General features: G+C 43.1%; 2 protein-coding genes across 8 annotated transcripts in view; both read left to right on the top strand.

The window, feature by feature from the left end:
* The window catches only part of CCDC125 (coiled-coil domain containing 125), a 51,805-nt gene that overhangs the window by 5,772 nt on the left and 27,132 nt on the right, over positions 1-18,901 (top strand). For 2 of the 7 annotated variants that reach the window (XM_064376024.1, XM_012462217.2), the window contains exons 2-5: positions 8,337-8,390; positions 8,845-9,188; positions 14,150-14,211; positions 17,288-17,374. In XM_064376024.1, the coding sequence (XP_064232094.1) occupies positions 8,885-9,188; positions 14,150-14,211; positions 17,288-17,374 (453 nt within the window). In that variant the 5' untranslated portion in view covers positions 8,337-8,390; positions 8,845-8,884. Of the gene's footprint in view, positions 1-7,719; positions 8,391-8,844; positions 9,189-14,149; positions 14,212-17,287; positions 17,375-18,901 lie in introns of those variants that run through there. The other 5 variants (XM_012462222.3, XM_012462215.3, XM_064376025.1 and 2 more) reach the window with 3 other exon arrangements.
* On the top strand, positions 9,163-17,361 carry LOC105723940 (cofilin-1-like). The gene is made up of 3 exons (XM_064376026.1): positions 9,163-9,188; positions 14,150-14,211; positions 14,633-17,361. Exon 3 carries the CDS (start codon positions 14,637-14,639, stop codon positions 15,036-15,038), a length of 402 nt encoding a protein of 133 aa, XP_064232096.1. The 5' UTR covers positions 9,163-9,188; positions 14,150-14,211; positions 14,633-14,636; the 3' UTR covers positions 15,039-17,361.

Genomic DNA, 18,901 nt, shown 5'->3' with positions numbered 1-18,901 from the left:
CTTCATAACACAGGCTAGAGATTGCCCTTAATAAGCAGGAGTCTACTGCACTAGAGGTAAAACACAGCCTCCCAAGGGATTATTCTTTGATTCAATAAATATCTTCTTATCTACCTTGAAAATTAAAATAGACAAATCTCCTTTGTAAGGAAATAATCTTGTAAAGGAACCAAGATGATTTTATAAAAATTTGGGAAAAAAATGCATCCAGTATCTCTGTTAGATGTTGCTCAAACTAGGTATTTTAGACTTTAAGTTGTATTTGAAGTCATAAATAATAGAAACTTGGTATACTCTGATGTTAATTTTATTGAAATTCTCCAAATGATACGAAACAGTGGCTAAGAGGGTTGGCTCTGACATCAGACATCTGGATTAAAAATCCATCTCCAGGCCAGGGGTGGTGGCTCATGCCTGTAATCTTAGCACTTTGGGAGGCTGAGGTGGAAGAATCCCTTGAGGTCAGAGGTTCAAGACCGGCTGGCCAGAGACTCTGTTTCTACAAAAAGAATTAAACATTAGCCTGGTGAGGTGGTACACATCTGTAGTCTCAGCTACTTTGGAGACTGAGGTGGGAGAATCACTTGAGCCTAAGAGGTCGAGGCTGTAGTAAGCTGTGGTTGCACCACTGCACTTCAGCCTAAGCAACAGAGTGCGACCCTGTCTCTTAAAAAACAAATCCGGCCGGGTGCAGTGGCTCACACCTGTAATCCCTGCACTTCGGGAGGCCGAGGCAGGCGGATCACAAGGTCAAGAGATTGAGACCATCCTGGCCAACATGGTGAAATCCTGTCTCTACTAAAAATATGAAAAATAGCTGAGCATGGTGGCAGGCACCTGTAATCCCAGCTACTCAGGAGGCAGAGGCAGGAGAATCGATTGAATCCGGGAGGCAGAGGTGTTGGTGAACCAAGATCACACCACTACACTCCAGCCTGGGGACAGAGCAAGACTCCGTCTCATGAATGAATGAATGAATGAATGAATGAATAAACAAACCATCCACCAGGTGCGGTGGCTCATGCCTGTAATCCCAGCACTTTGGGAGGCTGAGGCAGGTAGATCACGAGGTCAAGAGATCGAGACCATCCTGGCCAACATGGTGTAATCTGTCTCTACTAAAAATACGAAAAAATTAGCTGGACATGGTGGCATGCGCCTGTAGTCCCAGCTACTCAGAAGGCTAAGGCAGGAGAATCACTGAAACCCAGGAGGCGGAGGTTGCAGTGAGCTGAGATGGCACGACTGCACTCCAGCCTGGAGACAGAGCAAGACTCTGTCTCAAAAAAAAAAAAAAAAAAAAAAAAAATCCATCTCCACTTCTGGGTGGCTCTGTTAAGTGAGTCTATGTACTTCAGTTTAATTTTCTATACTTAATAAACAATAATGGTATCTTGTAGAGTGTTTATAAAGAATAAATATAATCTAAAGGTACTTAAAACTGTCTAGCACATGGAAAGCAGGTAACAAGCGCTAGATATTATTACATCATTTTTTGGTGGGGGGGATGGATTCTTGCTCTGTTGCCCAGGCTGGAGTGCAGTGGAGTGATCTCGGCTTGCTGCAACCTCTGCCTCCTAGGTTCAAGCCATTCTCCTGCCTCAGCCTTCCAAAGGTGGGAGCCACCACATCCAGCCTAGTATGTGCTTTTTTGTTAGCATAATGTCTGGGAAAGTCATCCATGTTGTTGCATATATCAGAAGTGCATTGTTCTGGCCGGGCACAGTGGCTCACGCCTGTAATCTCAGCACTTTGGGAGGCTGAGGTGGGTGGATCACGAGGTCAAGAGATCGAGATCATCCTGGTCAACATGGTGAAACCCCGTCTCTACTAAAAATACAAAAAATTAGCTGGGCACGGTGGTGCGTGCCTGTAATCCCAGCTACTCAGGAGGCTGAGGCAGGAGAATTGCCTGAATCCTGGAGGCGGAGGTTGCCGTGAGCCGAGATCGTGCCATTGCACTCCAGCCTGGGTAACAAGAGCGAAACTCCGTCTCAAAAAAAAAAAAAAAAAAAAAAGACAAATTCCTTAATACATGGTCAGATTTATTTGGTATCTACATAAGGTTTTAATAGTGGAAGAATAGAGAGATCTCCACAACAAATGCAAGACAGATTAAATTTCTTTAGAAGTTTTGGCAAGCAACTACTTAAACAGCAGGATGTTTAGAGGAAAAATGTCAGATATGTTTACCCCACACCCCCCCTTTTTTTAAATGAACCTTGAGAGAAGTATGAAATATTTCTAAATAGTTGTAGCAAAGCAACTGTTTTGAAATGCCCGGTGGTGAAAATCCCTCTTAGCTGCACTCTGAACTGGAGACAGAGCAGGTAGGTGACTGGGGTGGTCTCCACACAGGGTGGGCTCAGTGATACTAGTTGATCTGTAGCCATTTTTGCCAGGAGTTTTCTGCTGGGAAGAAAGGCAGGTGTAACTCCTCTGTATCTGGTGTGGAGTCCTGCTAGGGTGCTGGTTTTCTTTTTCTGCCCTAGAGGCAAGTACAGTCTAACCAAACCTGCTCTGGATGGCCTGAGATAGGACAGGAGCTCTGTGGGTTTCACATTGGTTGATTCAACCAACCAGGATTTAAAATATTTGGGAAAAAAAATCCACAGTGTTCCAAAAACAAAGACGAATTTGCAGCACTCAGAGTACGAGATTAAATCCACAGGAATGAAGCCGGGCACAGTGGCTCATGCCTGTGATCCCAGCACTTTGGGAGGCCAAGGTGGGTGGATCATCTGAGATCGGGAGTTTGAGGCCTGCCTGACCAACATGGAGAAACCCCGTCTCTACTAAAAATACAAAATTAGCCAGCCGTGGTGGCACATGCCTGTAATTGCAACTACTTGGAAGGCTGAGGCAGCAGAATCACTTGAACCTAGGAGGCGGAGATTGTGGTAAGCCGAGATCACGCCATTGCACTCCAGCCTGGGTAACGAGCAAAACTCTGTCTCAGAATCAATCAGTCAGTCTACAGGAATGAAGTAATGTATAGGCATTGTATTTGATATAAGTAATTTAGAGACAATTGAAAATATGAAGTACATGGGAGGGTGTGCCTAGGTAATATGTAAATACACTACCTTTTATATTAATAAATTAAAAAAAATTTTTTTGAGACAGAGTGTTGCCCTGTAGCCCAAGCTGGAGTGTAGAGGCACAGTTATGGCTCACTGCACCCTCCACCTCCCAGACCCAAACATTTCTCCCACCTCAGTTTCCTGAGTAGGCATGTGCCACCAGCTAAGTTTTAAAAATTTTTTTGTAGAGATGGATTCTCACTTTATTGCCCAGGCTGTTCTCAAACTCCTGGGCTCAAGCAATCCTCCAGCTATAGCCTCCCAAAGCCTTGGTATTACAAGTGTGAGCCACCATGCCTGGCCAATAATTTGAGGATACAAGAAAATCCCCAGGGGTCCCAGAACCAGTTCCCCTTGCATTCCTTGGGATGATTGTATTTCAGTTTGTTTGCCTATTCCTCCCTTCCTTTATTCAGTTATTAAACAAGTATTTATTAAGCGTGGTATATATCTGCTCCCCACCCCCATGTGGTGCCTCACTCCTATGATCCCAGCTACTCTGGAGGCTGAGTTGGGAGAATCACTTGAGCCCATGAGTTGGAGCCTGGGCAATATGGCTAGACCTCATCTCGCAAACAAGCAAATAAAAAAACAAAACCCTTCTCTCCTTCTGGAACCCCCATTGTACCGCAGGCCATCCGGAGCAAGTCTGGGCTATGGTGGGGAAACGCTGCGCTGCCCTCCCTGTCCAGGTGCATTACAGGTCAGGGCCGCACCACCTTCCACTGCTCTGGACTCCCACTTTTGCACTAAAGGGGTGGTGGGATTTTAAAAATGAGTAAAATATGGAGGAGTGTGCTAGAAGGTCGTAAGTGCTAAGGAGAAAAATAAAACAGAGAAGTAGGATAGGGAAGAGAGTTTGCAGTTTTGGAAGGTGTGGCAGGAAAGGCCCCCCTGAGAAGGTGACACTAAAGACCCAAAGAGAGCGAGGAACCAGCTGTGCAAATACAGCAGCCTTCCCCTTATCCATGCTTTGGCCTTCCAGCTGTCAGTTACCGGAGATCAACCACTGTAGAATAATATTATATACATTAAGATATTTTCTTTTTCTTTCTTTTTTGAGATGGAGTTTTGCTCTGTTGCTCAGGCTGGAGTGCAGTGGCTTGATCTCGGCTCACTGCAACTTCTGCCTCTCAGGTTCAAGAATTCTCCTGCCTCAGCCTCTCTAATAGCTGGGACTACAGGTGTGTACCACTATATCTGGCTAAAAAAATTTTTTTTTGAGATGGAGTCTCTCTCTGTCACCCAGGCTGGAGTGTAGTAGCATGACCTCGGCTGATGGCAACCTCTGCCTCATGGGTTCAAGCGATTTTCCTGCCTCAGCCTCCCAAGTAGCTAGGATTACAGGCACATGCCATTGCATCCAGCTAATTTTTGTATTTTTAGTAGAGACAGGATTTCACTATGTTGGCCAGGCTGGTCTCGAACTCCTGACCTAAAATGATCCACCTGCCTCGACCTCCCACAGTGCTGGGATTACAGGCATGAGCTACCTTGCCCAGCCTCATTTTCTATTTCTGTACAGACATAACTAGCAGAGGTTTTGTATTAGGGAAAGTGAATAGGTAAGAGGGAAGAAAGTGCCTCTCCTTCCTTCTCTCCCCCTCTTTCTCAAATCATGCCAAACTTGTGTTCAGAACACTCCACTACAGTAAAAAACTTTCAGTAACCCAAGGCTTTACACTTGTCTCTGACCTCATGCCTGTATACACTGTTTTTTCATATACATGTGCGTACCTATGATAAAGTTTGTGGCTCTAAAAAAATAGAAAAGTTAGCCAAGTGTGGTGGCACATGCCTGTAGTCCCAGCTACTCTGAAGGCTGAGGCAGAAGAATTGCTAAAGCCTGGGTGGTACAGGATGCAGTGAGCCGAGGTCACACCACTGCACTCCAGCCTGGGTGACAGAGCAAGATCCTGTCTCAAAAAGAAAAGATAAGAAATAGAAAATGAACCAAGTGGGGCTGTAGGATACACTGTAAGTGCTTTGACCACCTGAAGTGGATAAGGGCTGAGAAGGGACGGATGTAGAAGGTGTGATACTCCTTTAATATGAATACTCTTAGTCACTGGAAGTCTCATTCTTCAGAGACTTCTGAATTTTGTATTGCTCTTAAGCTTGTCTAAATAAGACCGGGTGTGGTGGCTCACACCTGTAATCCCAGCACTTTGGGAGGCTGAAGCCAGTGGATCACCTGAGGTCAGGAGATTGAGACCATCCTGGCTAACACAGTGAAACCCTGTCTCTAAAAAAAAGGTCTTGAAATGTTAAAAAGTTTTAATTCAATTGCAAGGGCATTTATGTGTAAGTACGTTCATTGCTGAGATATTTATGCCTGTATAATACAAGAAGAAACTTTTTTCCCCTGGAAAACTCGACTTTATTATACAGTCATGTACCAAATTATGTTTCAATGACAGACCACATAGACAGTGGTGGTCGCATAAGATACTATTGTATTTTGATCCAAGATGGCTGATCACTAGCAGCTCAGGCTCGTAGTTCCCAGTGAAAGTGCAGAGAACGAGAGGACGCCACACTTTCAGACCAATATTTGTTGCTCACGGACCAGGAGATTCCCAGCAGAGGAGCCCCACATGTCGCCAAGGCGACTCTTGTGGCCGGCACGGCGGTTTTGCTGGTGCCTTAGCGCACCAGTTTTTGGTGCAGAGTCCGGAGATTCCCGGGCAGAAAAGCACCATCAATCTTAACACCGCTATTTTGGCCGGCGCAGTGGATTGCTCAGATTTCGGCCCTGGGAATCCACAAGTTGGACGTCTGCTCAGAGACCTAGTTAGAAAGTCAGTAATTACAAAGACGACAGATGGATAAATATATAATGAAGGGAAGAAACCAGCGTAAAAAGGCAGAGAATACTCAAAATCAGAATGCCTCTCCCTCTACAGGGGATCGCAATTCCTCATCAGTAACGGAACAAGGCTTAATAGATTACACGTGTGTTCCAATAACAGAAGCAGGTTTCAAAACGTGGGTGATAAGAAACTTCTGTGAATTAAAAGAACTTGTTCTAACCCAATGCAAAGAAACTAAGAACCTTGAAAAAAGGTTTGACGAAATGTTAATGAGAATGGACAATTTAGAGAGGAATATAAGTGAATTGATGGAGCTGAAAAACACAACACGAGAACTTCGCGAAGCATGTACGAGTTTAAACAGTCGAATTGATCAAGTAGAAGAAAGGATATCAGAAGTCGAGAACCAGCTCAGTGAAATGAAACGAGAAGACAAGATTGGAGAAAAAAGGATGAAAAGGAATGAGCAAAGTCTCCAGGAAATATGGGACTATGTGAAAAGACCTAATTTACGTTTGATAGGTGTACCTGAATGTGATGAAGAGAATGAATCCAAGTTGGAAAATACTCTTCAGGATATCATTCAGGAAAACTCTGGCAAGGCAGGGTAATATTCAACTCCAGGTAATACAGAGAAGACCACAAAGATATTCTTCAAGAAGACCAACCCCAAGGCACATAATTGCCAGATTTATTAGGGTTGAAATGAAGGAGAAAATACTAAGGGCAGCCAGAGAGAAAGGTCAGGTTACCCATAAAGGGAAACCTATCAGACTTACAGCAGATCTCTCAGCAGAAACCCTACAAGCCAGAAAAGAGTGGGGACCAATATTTAACATCCTTAAAGAAAAGAACTTTCAACCCAGAATTTCCTATCCAGCCAAACTAAGCTTTATAATCGAAGGAAAAATTAAATCCTTTGCGAACAAACAAGTACTTAGAGAGTTCACCACCACCAGGCCTGCTTTACAAGAGCTTCTGAAAGAAGCACTATACATATAAAGGAACAACCAATATCAGCCTTTCCAAAAATATATCAAAAAGAAAATATTAACACAACGAAAAATTTACACTAACTAATGGGCAAAACAGCCAGCTAGCATCAAATGCCAGTATTAAACTTATATATATTCTAATCGGATAAAAAGCCAAAACCCATTGGTATGCTGCATCCAGACCCATCTCACATGCAACGATACACAAAGACTCAAAACAAAGAGGAGGAGGAAGATTTATCAACCAATCAGAGAGTAAAAATAAACAAATAAATAAAAAGCAGGAGATGAAATTCTCGCCTCTGATAAAGTAGACTTTAAAGCAACAAAGATCAAAAGAGGCAAAGAAGGACATTACATAATGGCAAAAGGATCAATGTAACAAGAAGAGCTAACGATTTTATAGATCAACGAGACAGAAAATTAACAAGGACATCCAGGACTTGAACTCAGACCCGGATCAAGTAAACTCAATAAACATTTATAGAACTCTCCACTTCAAATACATAAAACATACATTACCATCTCACACCTATTCCATAAGTGACTACATAGTTGGAAGTAAATCACTCCTCAGTAATCGCATAGCATTTCATAGGTTTAAATGAAATATTGGTTGGCTGCTCGTTTGTTATTTTCTTCCCTTATTCCTTCCTGTTTACATCAAGTATAATTATTGGTATAAAAGAGGTTTTCAATACCCATTACTAAAATGCATTCTAGCCTGGGCAAGAAAGCAATACTCCCATTCTCTCTCTCTCTCTCTCTCTCTCTCTCTCTCTCTCTCCTTTTTTCCTCCTCTTCTTTATTCTTTTTCTTTCTTTCTTTCAAAAATAAAAAAATAAATAAAAATAAAAAAAGATACTATTGTATTTTTACTGTTCCTTTTCTATGTTTAGGTATGTTTACATACACAAATATTAACTATATGTAATGATTTCCTACAGTATTCAGTGCTGTAACATGCTGTACAGGTTTGTAGACTAGGAACTATAGGCTACACCATGTAGCCCAGGTGTGTACTGGGCTATATTGTCTAGGTTTGTGTATGTATGTACGTGTGCTCTATGATGTTCATACCGTGATGAAATTGCCTAACAACACATTTCTCAGAATGTATTGCCATCATTAAGTGACATATGACTTTACTGATGGATTTTTTTCATTTTGTTTGTTAGGTTTTTTGTTTTTTTAATTGTAAATTGACAGATTATAGCTGTCTATATTTATGAGGTACAAAGGGATGTTATGATTTATGAATACAATGTGGAATAATTAAATCAAGTTGATTAACATATCATCTCAAATACTTATTGTTGTGGTGAGAACATTTAAATTTTATTCTGTGAGCAGTTTTGAAATGTACAATACATTTTTGTTTATTATATTCAGCATGCTGTGCAATGTATTCCAAAGGATAAAATCTTATTCTTCTGTCTAACTAGGACTTTTTGCCCTTTGACCATCATCGTCGCATTCCTCCCATCCTCCAACCTCTGGTAACCACAATTTTTCTTTCTGCTTCTTTGAGTTTTATTGTTTTTGATTTTATATATAAGGGAGATTTGGTATTTGTCTTTCTGTGCCTGGCTTATTACATTTAGCATAATATTTTCCAGTTCCATCTATGAGGTCCCAAATAACAGGATTTCCTTCTTTTTCAAGGCTGACTAGTATTCCTTTGTGTGTATACACAAACACACAAACACACACACGCACATGCATGCACACATACACACACACACACCCCACACCACATTTTCTTCACCTATTCATCTTTGATGGACACTTAGGTTGATTCCATTTCTTGACTGTTGTGAATAGTGCTGCAGTGAATGAGGGAATGCAGACATCTGTTTGGCATACTGATTTCAAATGTTTTGGGTAAATACCCAGAAGTGGGATTGTTGGATCTACTGATGGTTTCCTAACTACCCTTCTTCTTAACTGCAGACAACCCGTTTTTTCTTATACTAAAGACGGCACTTGACCAATGAGCAAGGTGGCGAGGTCATCAAGTGAGTCAGATGTGCAACTCTGGGAAACAGAAGAGGATGACATGACAGAAGGTGATTTAGGGTATGGCCTCAGAAGAAAACCCGGTAGTATTTATGAAGTAGAAGTTTCACATAGGTCTAGAAAAAAATCAGATGGAAAGAACTTTAGCCCTCCACCATTTCCGAGAAAGGGAGAAGAAAGAAGTGAAGCAATTTTTCAGTATTCCATGCATAAGAGCTTGCAAGATACATACCCTCAAGTGACCAGAATTTCCAATTACAGACGACAAAGTAACATTGGTAAGAATGCTGAATTTCCTCTCCTTTCTTTCTCCTGTGAATATTATCAAAGTTATAACCCTCCCAAAACCTAAAATAAATAACCATAGTGGATTTTAGAAACTTTTTTTTCCTAGATGGAGTCTTGCCTTTGTTGCCCAGGCTGGAGTGCAGTGGCACAATCTCGGCTCACTGCAACCTTCGCCTCCTGGGTTCAAGCAATTCTCCTGCCTCAGCCTCCAGAGTAGCTGGGATTACAGTTGCGTACCAACACGCCCAGCTAATTTTTGTATTTTTAGTAGTGACATGGCTTCACAATGTTGGCCAGAGTGGTCTCAAACTCCTGACTACAAGTGATCTGCCAACCTCAGCCTCCCTAATGCTGGGATTACAGGTGTGAGCCACCACACCCAGCCTTTAGAATTTATCTTTATTCATCTCTTGGGATTGGTGGTAGTACAAAAGTAGTTGATATTTATATTTCTAAATATTGTACAAATTTGAAATATAGTAGTTATTACACATCAATAATATGTTTGTTAATGATATCTGTAAGTGATTACCAACCTTGCCTTTTTTTGATGTATTTTTTTTTTGTAGGCAATAAATATTTATTGGGCATCATTAGGTGCCAGGCACAGGTCTAATTTCTGAGAATAGTATAAGTAAATGAAATAGACAAAGGCCCTAATGCCATAGATTTCACATTCTAATAGAGGAGATAGAAAATAAACCTACAGGCTGGGCACAGTGGCTCACACCTGTAATCCCAGCACTTTGGGAGGCCGAGGCAGGTGGATCATCTGAGGTCAGGAGCTTGAGACCAGCCTGGCCAACATGGCAAAACCCCATCTCTACTAAAAATACAAAAATTAGCTGGGCGTGGTATCATGTGCCTGTAGTCTCAGCTACTCAAAAGGCTGAGGCACAAGAATTGCTTGAACCCGGGAGGCAGAGGTTGTGGTCAGCCAAAATTGTGCCACTGCACTCCAGCTTGGGCAACAAAGCAAGACTTTTTCTCAAAAACAAAACAAAACAAACAAAAAACCCCTACAAATCAACATATGCATAACATTGGACAGTGATAAGTGAAGGGATAGTGAGTGATTATGGGGAACAGGGCGCTACTGTTTCAGGCCAGGTTAGGAAGTCATCACTAAAGAGATGACTTTTTTTTTCTTTTTTAAAGAGACAGGGTCTCACTGTGTCACCATGGTAGAGTGCAGTAGCACGATCACAGCTCACTGCAACCTCAAACTCCTGGGCTTAAGCAACCCTTTCACCTCAACCTCCTGAGTAGCTGAAACTACAGGCACATGCCACTACACCCAGCTAATTAAAAAAAAAAAAAAATTCTAGAGACAAGGTCTCACTATGTTGCCCAGGCTGGTTTCAAACTCCTGACCTCAAGCAGTCCTCCCACCTTGGCCTGAGCACCAGAATGAAGTGGGGAGTAAGGCAGTAGCTCTTTGGGAAAGGAGTGTTCCAGGAAGAACAGAGATGCTTATTTTAAGATGTCATGAAATTTTCAAAAATTGTCAAAACAAAGTTTATCTTAATTTATCATAACCAAAAAGAAATTATACCTTACCTTATGGAAATAATAAAATTCAACATCATATTGTGATAGAATGTTACAACTCCAAAATGATCGGGAATCTGTGGATGAGTCCACACCTGTACCATGGCACCAGCTCTAAATCTTTTGTAATCTGTGTTGTAAAACTTTCTCTTCTGAAACTTCCCCACAAAGTTGAACAAACACAAATTAGAACAACATGAGAGTGATTTACGAAACATGGTTTCAGATTTACAAAAAAACATGGCAGCTCAGGGTTCATCCCCATCCTTCAAAATCCCTCTTTAAATTAGAATGAGATGATTTTTGTATTTTTTGTCCAATTCCTTATTGTGTGTAGAGAATGGATACTGTTTGCAAGCAAAATGTTGAAAACTGAGCATGATACTAAGATGCCTTTATAAAAATATGAAGAAACACTGGGGTATAAGTAAGATTGACTACTAATAGTATGAGTTCCCATTTTGTTGGGTTATAAACTTTTCTTTTTATCAAAGTTGGCCCTATCTATCACTAATAGATAATTTCCAAAATACCACAAATTTAGTGGCTTAAAACAATACAAATTTATTATTTTATAATTCTGTAGATTAGAAGTCCCAAACAGGCTAGGTGTGATAGCTGATACCTATAGTCCCAGCATTTTGGGAGGCTGAGGTGGGAAAATTGCTTGAGGCCAGGAGTTTGAGACTAGCCTGGTCAACATGGACCCCAACTCCACAAAAAAAATTTTAAATTAGCCAAGTGTAGTGGTGTCCACCTGTAGTCCCAACTACTTGAGAAGCTGAAGCAGGAGCACTGCAGCTTGAGCAATAGAGCAAGACCCTCTCTCTGTGGAAAAAAAAGTCCCAAATAAATTTCACTGGGCTAGAGCCAGGGCATTGGCAGGGTGGATGCATTCCTTCTGGAGGTTCAGCTGGGAGACTCTCTATTCTCTTGCCTTTTCTAGCTCCAGAGGCTGCCTGCATTCCTTGGCTCGTGGCCCCCTCCCCATCTTCAAAGCCATCTTCAAATGAAGACAATGGCTGAGTCTTTCTCATATCATATGACTCTGACATTGACCCTCTCACCTCTTTCATTTATAAGGACTCTTATGAGTACACTGGACTCACTTGGATAATCCAGAGTACTCTCTTGTCTCAGAATCCTTAGTCTCATAGCATCTGCAAAGTCCCTTTTGCCATGTGTTCACAGCTTCTGGGAATTGGCATGTGGACATCATATTCTGCCTACCAGAAGTATTAATAGAACTGAACTTGTCACTGCCAACCCAGAGTCACTCTGTCTCTCTTGGAAGCTTGTATTATCCATCACAGTACAAACATGATTTAGGTTGAGTCTTAGATACTGTCATGTTAATGAAAGTTCAGAATAGCAAAGAAAGTTGTTTTGAGAAATATTTTTTCAAAGTAAACATTCTTCTCAATAAAATACTCTTGCTTATAACTTACCAATTTAATTTTTTTTTTTTTTTACTGCCTTTGAGACAGAAAGGAAGATGAAGCTCTTAGGAAGCTCAATTTAACTTCTCAATTGATCATATTAAGGAGCAAATAATTGAAGTTATAGGAGACTTTAGTCATTCTTTTTGGAAAGAGATTATATTCAGGTTGTTTCTTTTTTTTTTTTTTTTGCGAGATAGAATTTCACTCTCGTTGCCCAGACTGGAGTGCAGTGGTGTGATCTCAGCTCATCGCAACCTCTCACTCCCAGGTTCAGGCAATTCTCATGCCTCAGCCTCCCGAGTAGCTGGGATTACAGGCGCCCACCAACACGCCCAGCTAATTTTTATATTTGTTAGTAGAGACAGGGTTTTACCATGTAGGCAAGGCTGATCTCAAACTCCTGACCTCAGGTTATCCACCCTCCTCTACCTCCCAGAGTGCTGGGATTAAGGCCTGAGCCACTACACCCGGCCTTTTTTTTTTTTTTTTGAGACAGAGTTTCGCTCTGTCACCTAAGCTGGAGTACACAGTGGTGCGATCTCAGCACACTACAACCCCCATCTCCTGGGTTCAAGCAGTTCTTCTGCTTCAGCCTTCTGAGTAGCTGGGATTACAGGAGCATGCCACCATGCCTGGCTGATTTTTGTATTTTTAGTAGAGACAGGGTTTCATCATACAGACAGGCCGGTCTCAAACTCCTGACCTCAGGTGATCTGCCTGCCTCAGCCTCCTAAAATGCTGAGATTACAGGTGTGAGCCACTGTGCCCAGCCTTCAGGTTATTTTATTTATTTATTTATTTTGAGACAGAATCTTACTCTGTCACCCAGGCTAGATTCCAATGGCACAATATCGGCTCACTGCAACCTCCTCCTCCCAGCTTCAAGCAATTCTCCTGCCTCAGTCTCCTGGGTAGCTGGGACTACAGGCGTGCGCCACTGTGTCTGGCTAATTTTTGTATTTTTAGTAGAGATGGGATTTCACCATGTTGGCCAGGCTGGTCTCGAACTCCTGACATCAGGTGATCTGCCCATCTTGGGCAATCCCAAAGTGCTGGGATTATAGGCATGAACCACTGTGCCTGGCCCACGTTATTTCTTATGTTTATACTACTACATCATTCAAGCTTAAGCCAAAACACCAAAATCTATCTATTTTACTCACTGACATTCATGTTTTTCTATATTCTTTTAGAGTCCTTTTTTTTACATGGTCTTGCTCTGTTGCTCAAGCTAGAGTGGTGTATAGTCACAGCTCACTGCAGCCTCAAACTCCTGGACTCAAGTGATCCTCCCACCTCAACCTCCCATGTAGCAAGGACTACCAGCACATCACCACATCTAGCTATTTTTTTATTTTTTGTTCTGTAGAGACAGAGGTCTGTGTTGCCTACGCTCGTTTCTAACTCCTGGCCTCAAGCAATCCTTAGAGTCCTTTTTGAAAAATCTTTTTATTCAAAGTACAGTATGTGTCTTTTCATTTGTGAAATGTTTTACACTACATATTTTTAACATGATTTGGTCTATTATAATTTTTTTTTTGAGACAGAGTCACTCTGTCACCCAGGCTAGAGTACAGTGGCACAATCTTCACTCCCTGCAACGTCCACCTCCTGGGTTCGAGCAATTCTCCTGTCGCAGCCTCTCGAGTAGCTGGGACTACAGGCTGGCACCACCACGCTCAGCTAATTTTTGTATTTTTAGTAGAGACGGGGTTTCACCATGTTGGCCAGGCTGGCCTTGAACTCCTGACCTTAAGTGATCCACCCGTCTCGGCCTCCCAAAATGCTGGGATTACAGGCATGAGCCACTGCACCCAGTTGTATATTATAATTTTCTTCTCTGCAATTTAGGGGATACCTACCTGTATTTGGTAATTTGTAAACAAATGTCCTATGTTTAATTAGTTAAAATATTCAAAAATTTTCCCCTAATAGATTCTTTTCTTCCCCCACACCAGTAGATTCAAATGCAGAACTGTCAAATGAAGAATTAAGGCAATGTCTTCATGAAACTTTAGAGGTAGGTGATCTGGCTAATATAAAAATTCTCGGTTCTTGGCTGGGCACAGTGGGTCACGCCTGTAATCCCAGCGCTTTGGGAGGCCGAGGTGGGTGGATCACCTGAGGTTGGAAGTTCGAAACCAGAGCCTGACCAACATGGAGAAACCCTGTCTCTACTAAAAATACAAAATTAGCCAGGCGTGGTGACACATGCTTGTAATTCCAGCTACTTGTGAGACTGAGGCAGGAGAATCACTTGAACCCGGGAGGCGGAGGTTTCAGTAAGCTGAGATTGTGCCATTGAACTCCAGCCTGGGCAACAAGAGCGAAACTCTGTCTCAAAAAAAAAAAAAAAAAATCTCAATTCAGTCGGGTCCCTGCAGTGGCTGCAGCGCTCTCGTCTTCTGCTGCTCTCTGTGCCCTCTCCTTTTCGCTTCCAGAAACATGGTCTCCAGTGTGGCTGTCTCTGAAGGTGTCATCAGGGTGTTCAATGACATGAAGTTGTGTAAGTCTTCAACGCCAGAGGAGGTGAAGAAGCACAAGAAGGTGGTGCTCTTCTGCCTGAGTAAGGACAAGAAGAACATCATTCTGGAGGAGGGCAAGGAGATCCTGGTGGGCGATGTGGGCCAGACAGTCGATGACCTCTGTGCCATCTTTGTCGTGATGCTGCCAGATAAGGACTGCCACTACGCCCTCTATGACGCAACCTACGAGACCAAGGAGAGCAAGAAGGAGGACCTGGTTATCTTCTGGGCTTCTAAGTCTGTGCCCCTTAAGAGCAAAATGATCTATGCCAGCTCCAAGGATGCCATCAAGAAGAAGCTGACAGAGATCAAGCATGAATAAGCAAACTGCTAGGAGGAGGTCAAGGACTGCTGCACCCTGCCAGAGAAGCTGGGTGTCAGAGCCATCATCTCCTAGGAGGGCAAGCCTTTGTGAGCCCCTTCTGGCCCCCTGCCTGGAGCATCTGGCAGCCCCACACCTGCCCTTGGGGTTGCAGGCTGCCTCCTATCCACCAGACTGGAGGGGCTGAGGGGATCCCAGCAAGGAGAGGGCAATCCCTTCACCCCAGTTGCCAAACAGACCCCCCACTCCCTGGATATTCCTCCCTCCATCCCTGACTGGCCTTCTCAAACTGCTTTTGATCTTCTGATTCCTCTTGGATTGAAGCAGACCTCCCACCAGGCACCCTAGTTGTAGGGGGTCCTGTGTTTTCTTTAACAACACCCCCACTCCCCACCTGGTCCTCCCCCTTCTCATGCTGCCAACTTCCAACTGCAATGGTGACTCTGTTGTTGTCTGTTTGGTTCTGTGTATAAATGGAATGTTGTGGAGATGACACCTCCCGTGCTGGCTGGTTCCTCTCCCTTTTCCCCTGGTCACTGCGACTCGTGGAAACAGGACCAGTAAGGGACCTTTGATTAAAAAAAAAAAAAAAAGACCAAAAAGAAAAAAAACTTTTCATGTGAATAAAGTCCACTGATAGCTATTTTGTTTAAATGGTACCAAATCTGTGTGGAAGGCAAATTTTGGCTTTCCAGATTTTCTTACTGAGCCACACTTTAGAGCTCATCTTTTTCAACTGGCCTCCTCTGTTTCTTATCCTCCTCATCTCTTAAAGAAGCTGCCATGTAAACATCCCACCAGTTCTCCTTTCCACCCCACTTCTCTAATCTCCTCCTTGAGAAAGTAAGTTACAACTTCCTTCCATCTGCCTTCCCTGTATGTGTAGCTTCTAACAATCTGGCTTAATTTAACCTTGTTAAAGTCAGAAGCCCAGAGTCTCAGGTGGCCTGAGGAGCCCACTGCCTTGGTGGGAATAGCAGTTTCTGTGAGGGGTGTCTGTCCTTTGAGAACTAGGAAGCCCACCTTAGTGTGCGTTTGGGTCTCTTCCTGTGAAAGCCACTGTAGTTGGCTGCTAAGACAAAGTACCACAAACTGGTGGCTTAGAACAACAGAAATCTATCTGCTTTCGGTTCTAGAGGCTGAAGTTTGAAACCAAAGTTTCAGCAGTGCTCCCTCTGCAGGCTTTAGAGGAGAGTCCTCTGCCTCTTCCTCGCTTCTGATGTTTGCTGCAATCCTTGGTGTTCCTTGGTTGGTAGCTGCATAAATCCAGCTGCTGCCTCTGTCACATGGCCTTCTCCCTATGAATCTGTGTCCATATTGCCTTCATTTTATAAGGACACTAGTCATTGGATTGGGGCCTGCAGCTGCCTCCTTACCTTGATTCCCTACATAAGGAACTGCAACCTCAGTATGTAAACAACGTGAAAGCCAACTGGGACTGGGCACAGTGGCTCACGCTTGTAATCCCAGCACTTTGGGAGGCGGAGGCAGGTAGATCATTTGAAGTCAGGAGTTCAAGACCAGCCTGGCCAACATGGTGAAACACCTGTCTCTACTAAAAATATAAAAATTAACCTGGTGGTAGTGATGCACACCTGCAATCCCAGCTTCTTGGGAGGCTGAGTCAGGAGAATCACTTGAGCCTAAGAAGTGGAGATTGCAGTGAGCTGAGATCACACCACTGCACTCCAGCCTGGGCGACAGAGTGACTCTGTCTCAAAAACCTCCCTGGTTCAAGCGATTCTCATGCCTCATCCTCCTAAGTAGCTGGGATTACAAGTGTGAGCCACCATACCAAGCTATTTTTTTTTTTATTGAAACAGTCTTGCTCTGTTGCCCAGGCTAGAGTGCAGTGGCTTGGTCTCAGCTCACTGCAATCTCCACCTCCCGGGTTCAAGCGATTCTCCTCCCTTAGCCTCCGGAGTAGCTGGGATTATAGGCGTGCACCACTATGCCTGGCAAATTTTTTGTATGTTTTGTAAAGACGGGGTTTCACCTTGTTGGCCAGGCTGGTCGTGAACTCCTGACCTCAGGTGATCCACCCACTTCTGCCTTCCAAAGTGCTGAGATTACTGCGCCCAGCCGAGGCTCTCAGTTTTAGCATGTCTGATTCACTCACTAAGTCTAGAGGAATTTTCAGCCTCATTTGTAAGTGCTTTGAGCCAAAGGTAAATGTAGACTAGCCAAACTGGTAATTTTAGGGTTGCATATCTTGCAGATAGGAAGACTAATCTTCTTTCTGTCCTCAGGAGGTAGAAATTTTGAAAACTGAACTTGAGGCATCTCAAAGGCAACTCAGAGGTAAAGAGGAAGCATTGAAAATTCTTCAAAGCATGGTAAGAAGTTGTTTTTAAACTTTCATCACTTACGTATTCCAATAATAATGTTGGTGTGGTTTTAACTTTCTTTTTTCTTTTGTTGTTTTTTTTTTTTTGAGACGGAGTCTTGCTCTTTTGCCAGGTTGGAGTGCAGTAGCAAGATCTTGGCTTACTGCAACCTCCGTCTCCCAGATTCAAGCGATTCCCCTGCCTCAGCCTCCTGAGTAGCTGGGACTAAAGGCGCGTGCCACCATGCCTAGCTAATTTTTTTTTTTTTTTTTTGAGATGGAGTTTCGCTCTTGTTACCCAGGCTGGAGTGCAATGGCGCGATCTCGGCTCACCACAACCTCCGCCTCCTGGGTTCAGGCAATTCTCCTGCCTCAGCCTCCTGAGTAGCTGGGATTACAGGCATGCGCCACTATGCCCCGCTAATTTTTTGTATTTTTAGTAGTGACGGGGTTTCACCATGTTGATCAGGATGGTCTCGATCTCTTGACCTCGTGATCCCCCTGCCTTGGCCTCCCAAAGTGCTGGGATTACAGGCTTGAGCCACCGCACCCGGCCTGCTAATTTTTTATATTTTAGTAGAGACAAGGTTTCGCCATGGCCAGGATGGTCTCGATCTCCTGACCTCATGATCTGTCCGCCTCGGCCTCCCAAAGTGCTGGGATTACAGGCATGAGCCACCGAACCTGGCGGTTTTAACTTTCAAAACAAAAGCAGAAGGACTTAATACAATTGAGGGTTTTTTTTTTAGGTATGTATATTTTTAAGAACTTTATAATTTATATATTATAAAGTTCACATGTAACTGTACAGTACAATTCATTTTTACTAGATGTAAGAGTTGTACCACCATCACTATAATCTAATTTTAGAACATTTCCAACATCAAAAAAAGGACTTGGTGCCCATCAGTGGTCACTCCTCGTATTCCTACCCCCATCCCCAGTGATCTGCTTTCTGTTTGTAGCTTTGCCTTTTCTATTTCATGTAAATAGAATCATAAGATATGTGACTGGATTCTTTTGCCCTGAGATTCATTTAGTTAGCGTGTTTTAGAGGTTCATACATGTAGCGTGTATCAGTACTGTCTTCCTTTTCATTGCCGAGTAATAGTCTCTTGTCTAGATGCACCATGTTTTGTTTATGTATTCACCGGTTGATGAACATTTGGGTGGTGTATTAGTCTGTTTTCACACTGCTGATAAAGACATACTCCAGATTGGGGAAAAAAGAGGTTTAATTGGACTTAACGGTTCCACATGGCTGGAGAGGCCTCAGAATCATCACAGTAGGCAAAAGGCACTTCCTACATGGCAGTGGCAAGAGAAAATGAGAAAGATGCAAAAGTGGAAACCCCTGATAAAACCATCAGATCTCGTGAAACTTATTCACTACCATGAGAATAGTATGGGGGAAACCACCCCCGTGATTCAAATTATCTCCCATGGGTCCCTTCCACAACATGTGGGAATTATGGGAGTACAATTCAAGATGAGATTTGGGTGAAGACACAGAGCCGAACCATGTCATTCTGCCTCT

Source organism: Aotus nancymaae, unplaced genomic scaffold, assembly GCF_030222135.1.
Source record: "Aotus nancymaae isolate 86718 unplaced genomic scaffold, 86718_ANA_hifiasm-v0.15.2.pri h1tg000014l, whole genome shotgun sequence".
In the NCBI taxonomy this organism is placed as follows: Eukaryota; Metazoa; Chordata; class Mammalia; order Primates; family Aotidae; genus Aotus; species Aotus nancymaae.
Note: the sequence above shows the minus strand (reverse complement) of the source record. Positions and strands in the feature narration are given on the sequence as shown.

What these genes read in the sequence shown, in the direction of transcription:
- LOC105723940 (XM_064376026.1), top strand. Translation starts at nt 14,637, where the DNA reads ATGGTCTCCAGTGTGGCTGTCTCTGAAGGTGTCATCAGGGTGTTCAAT.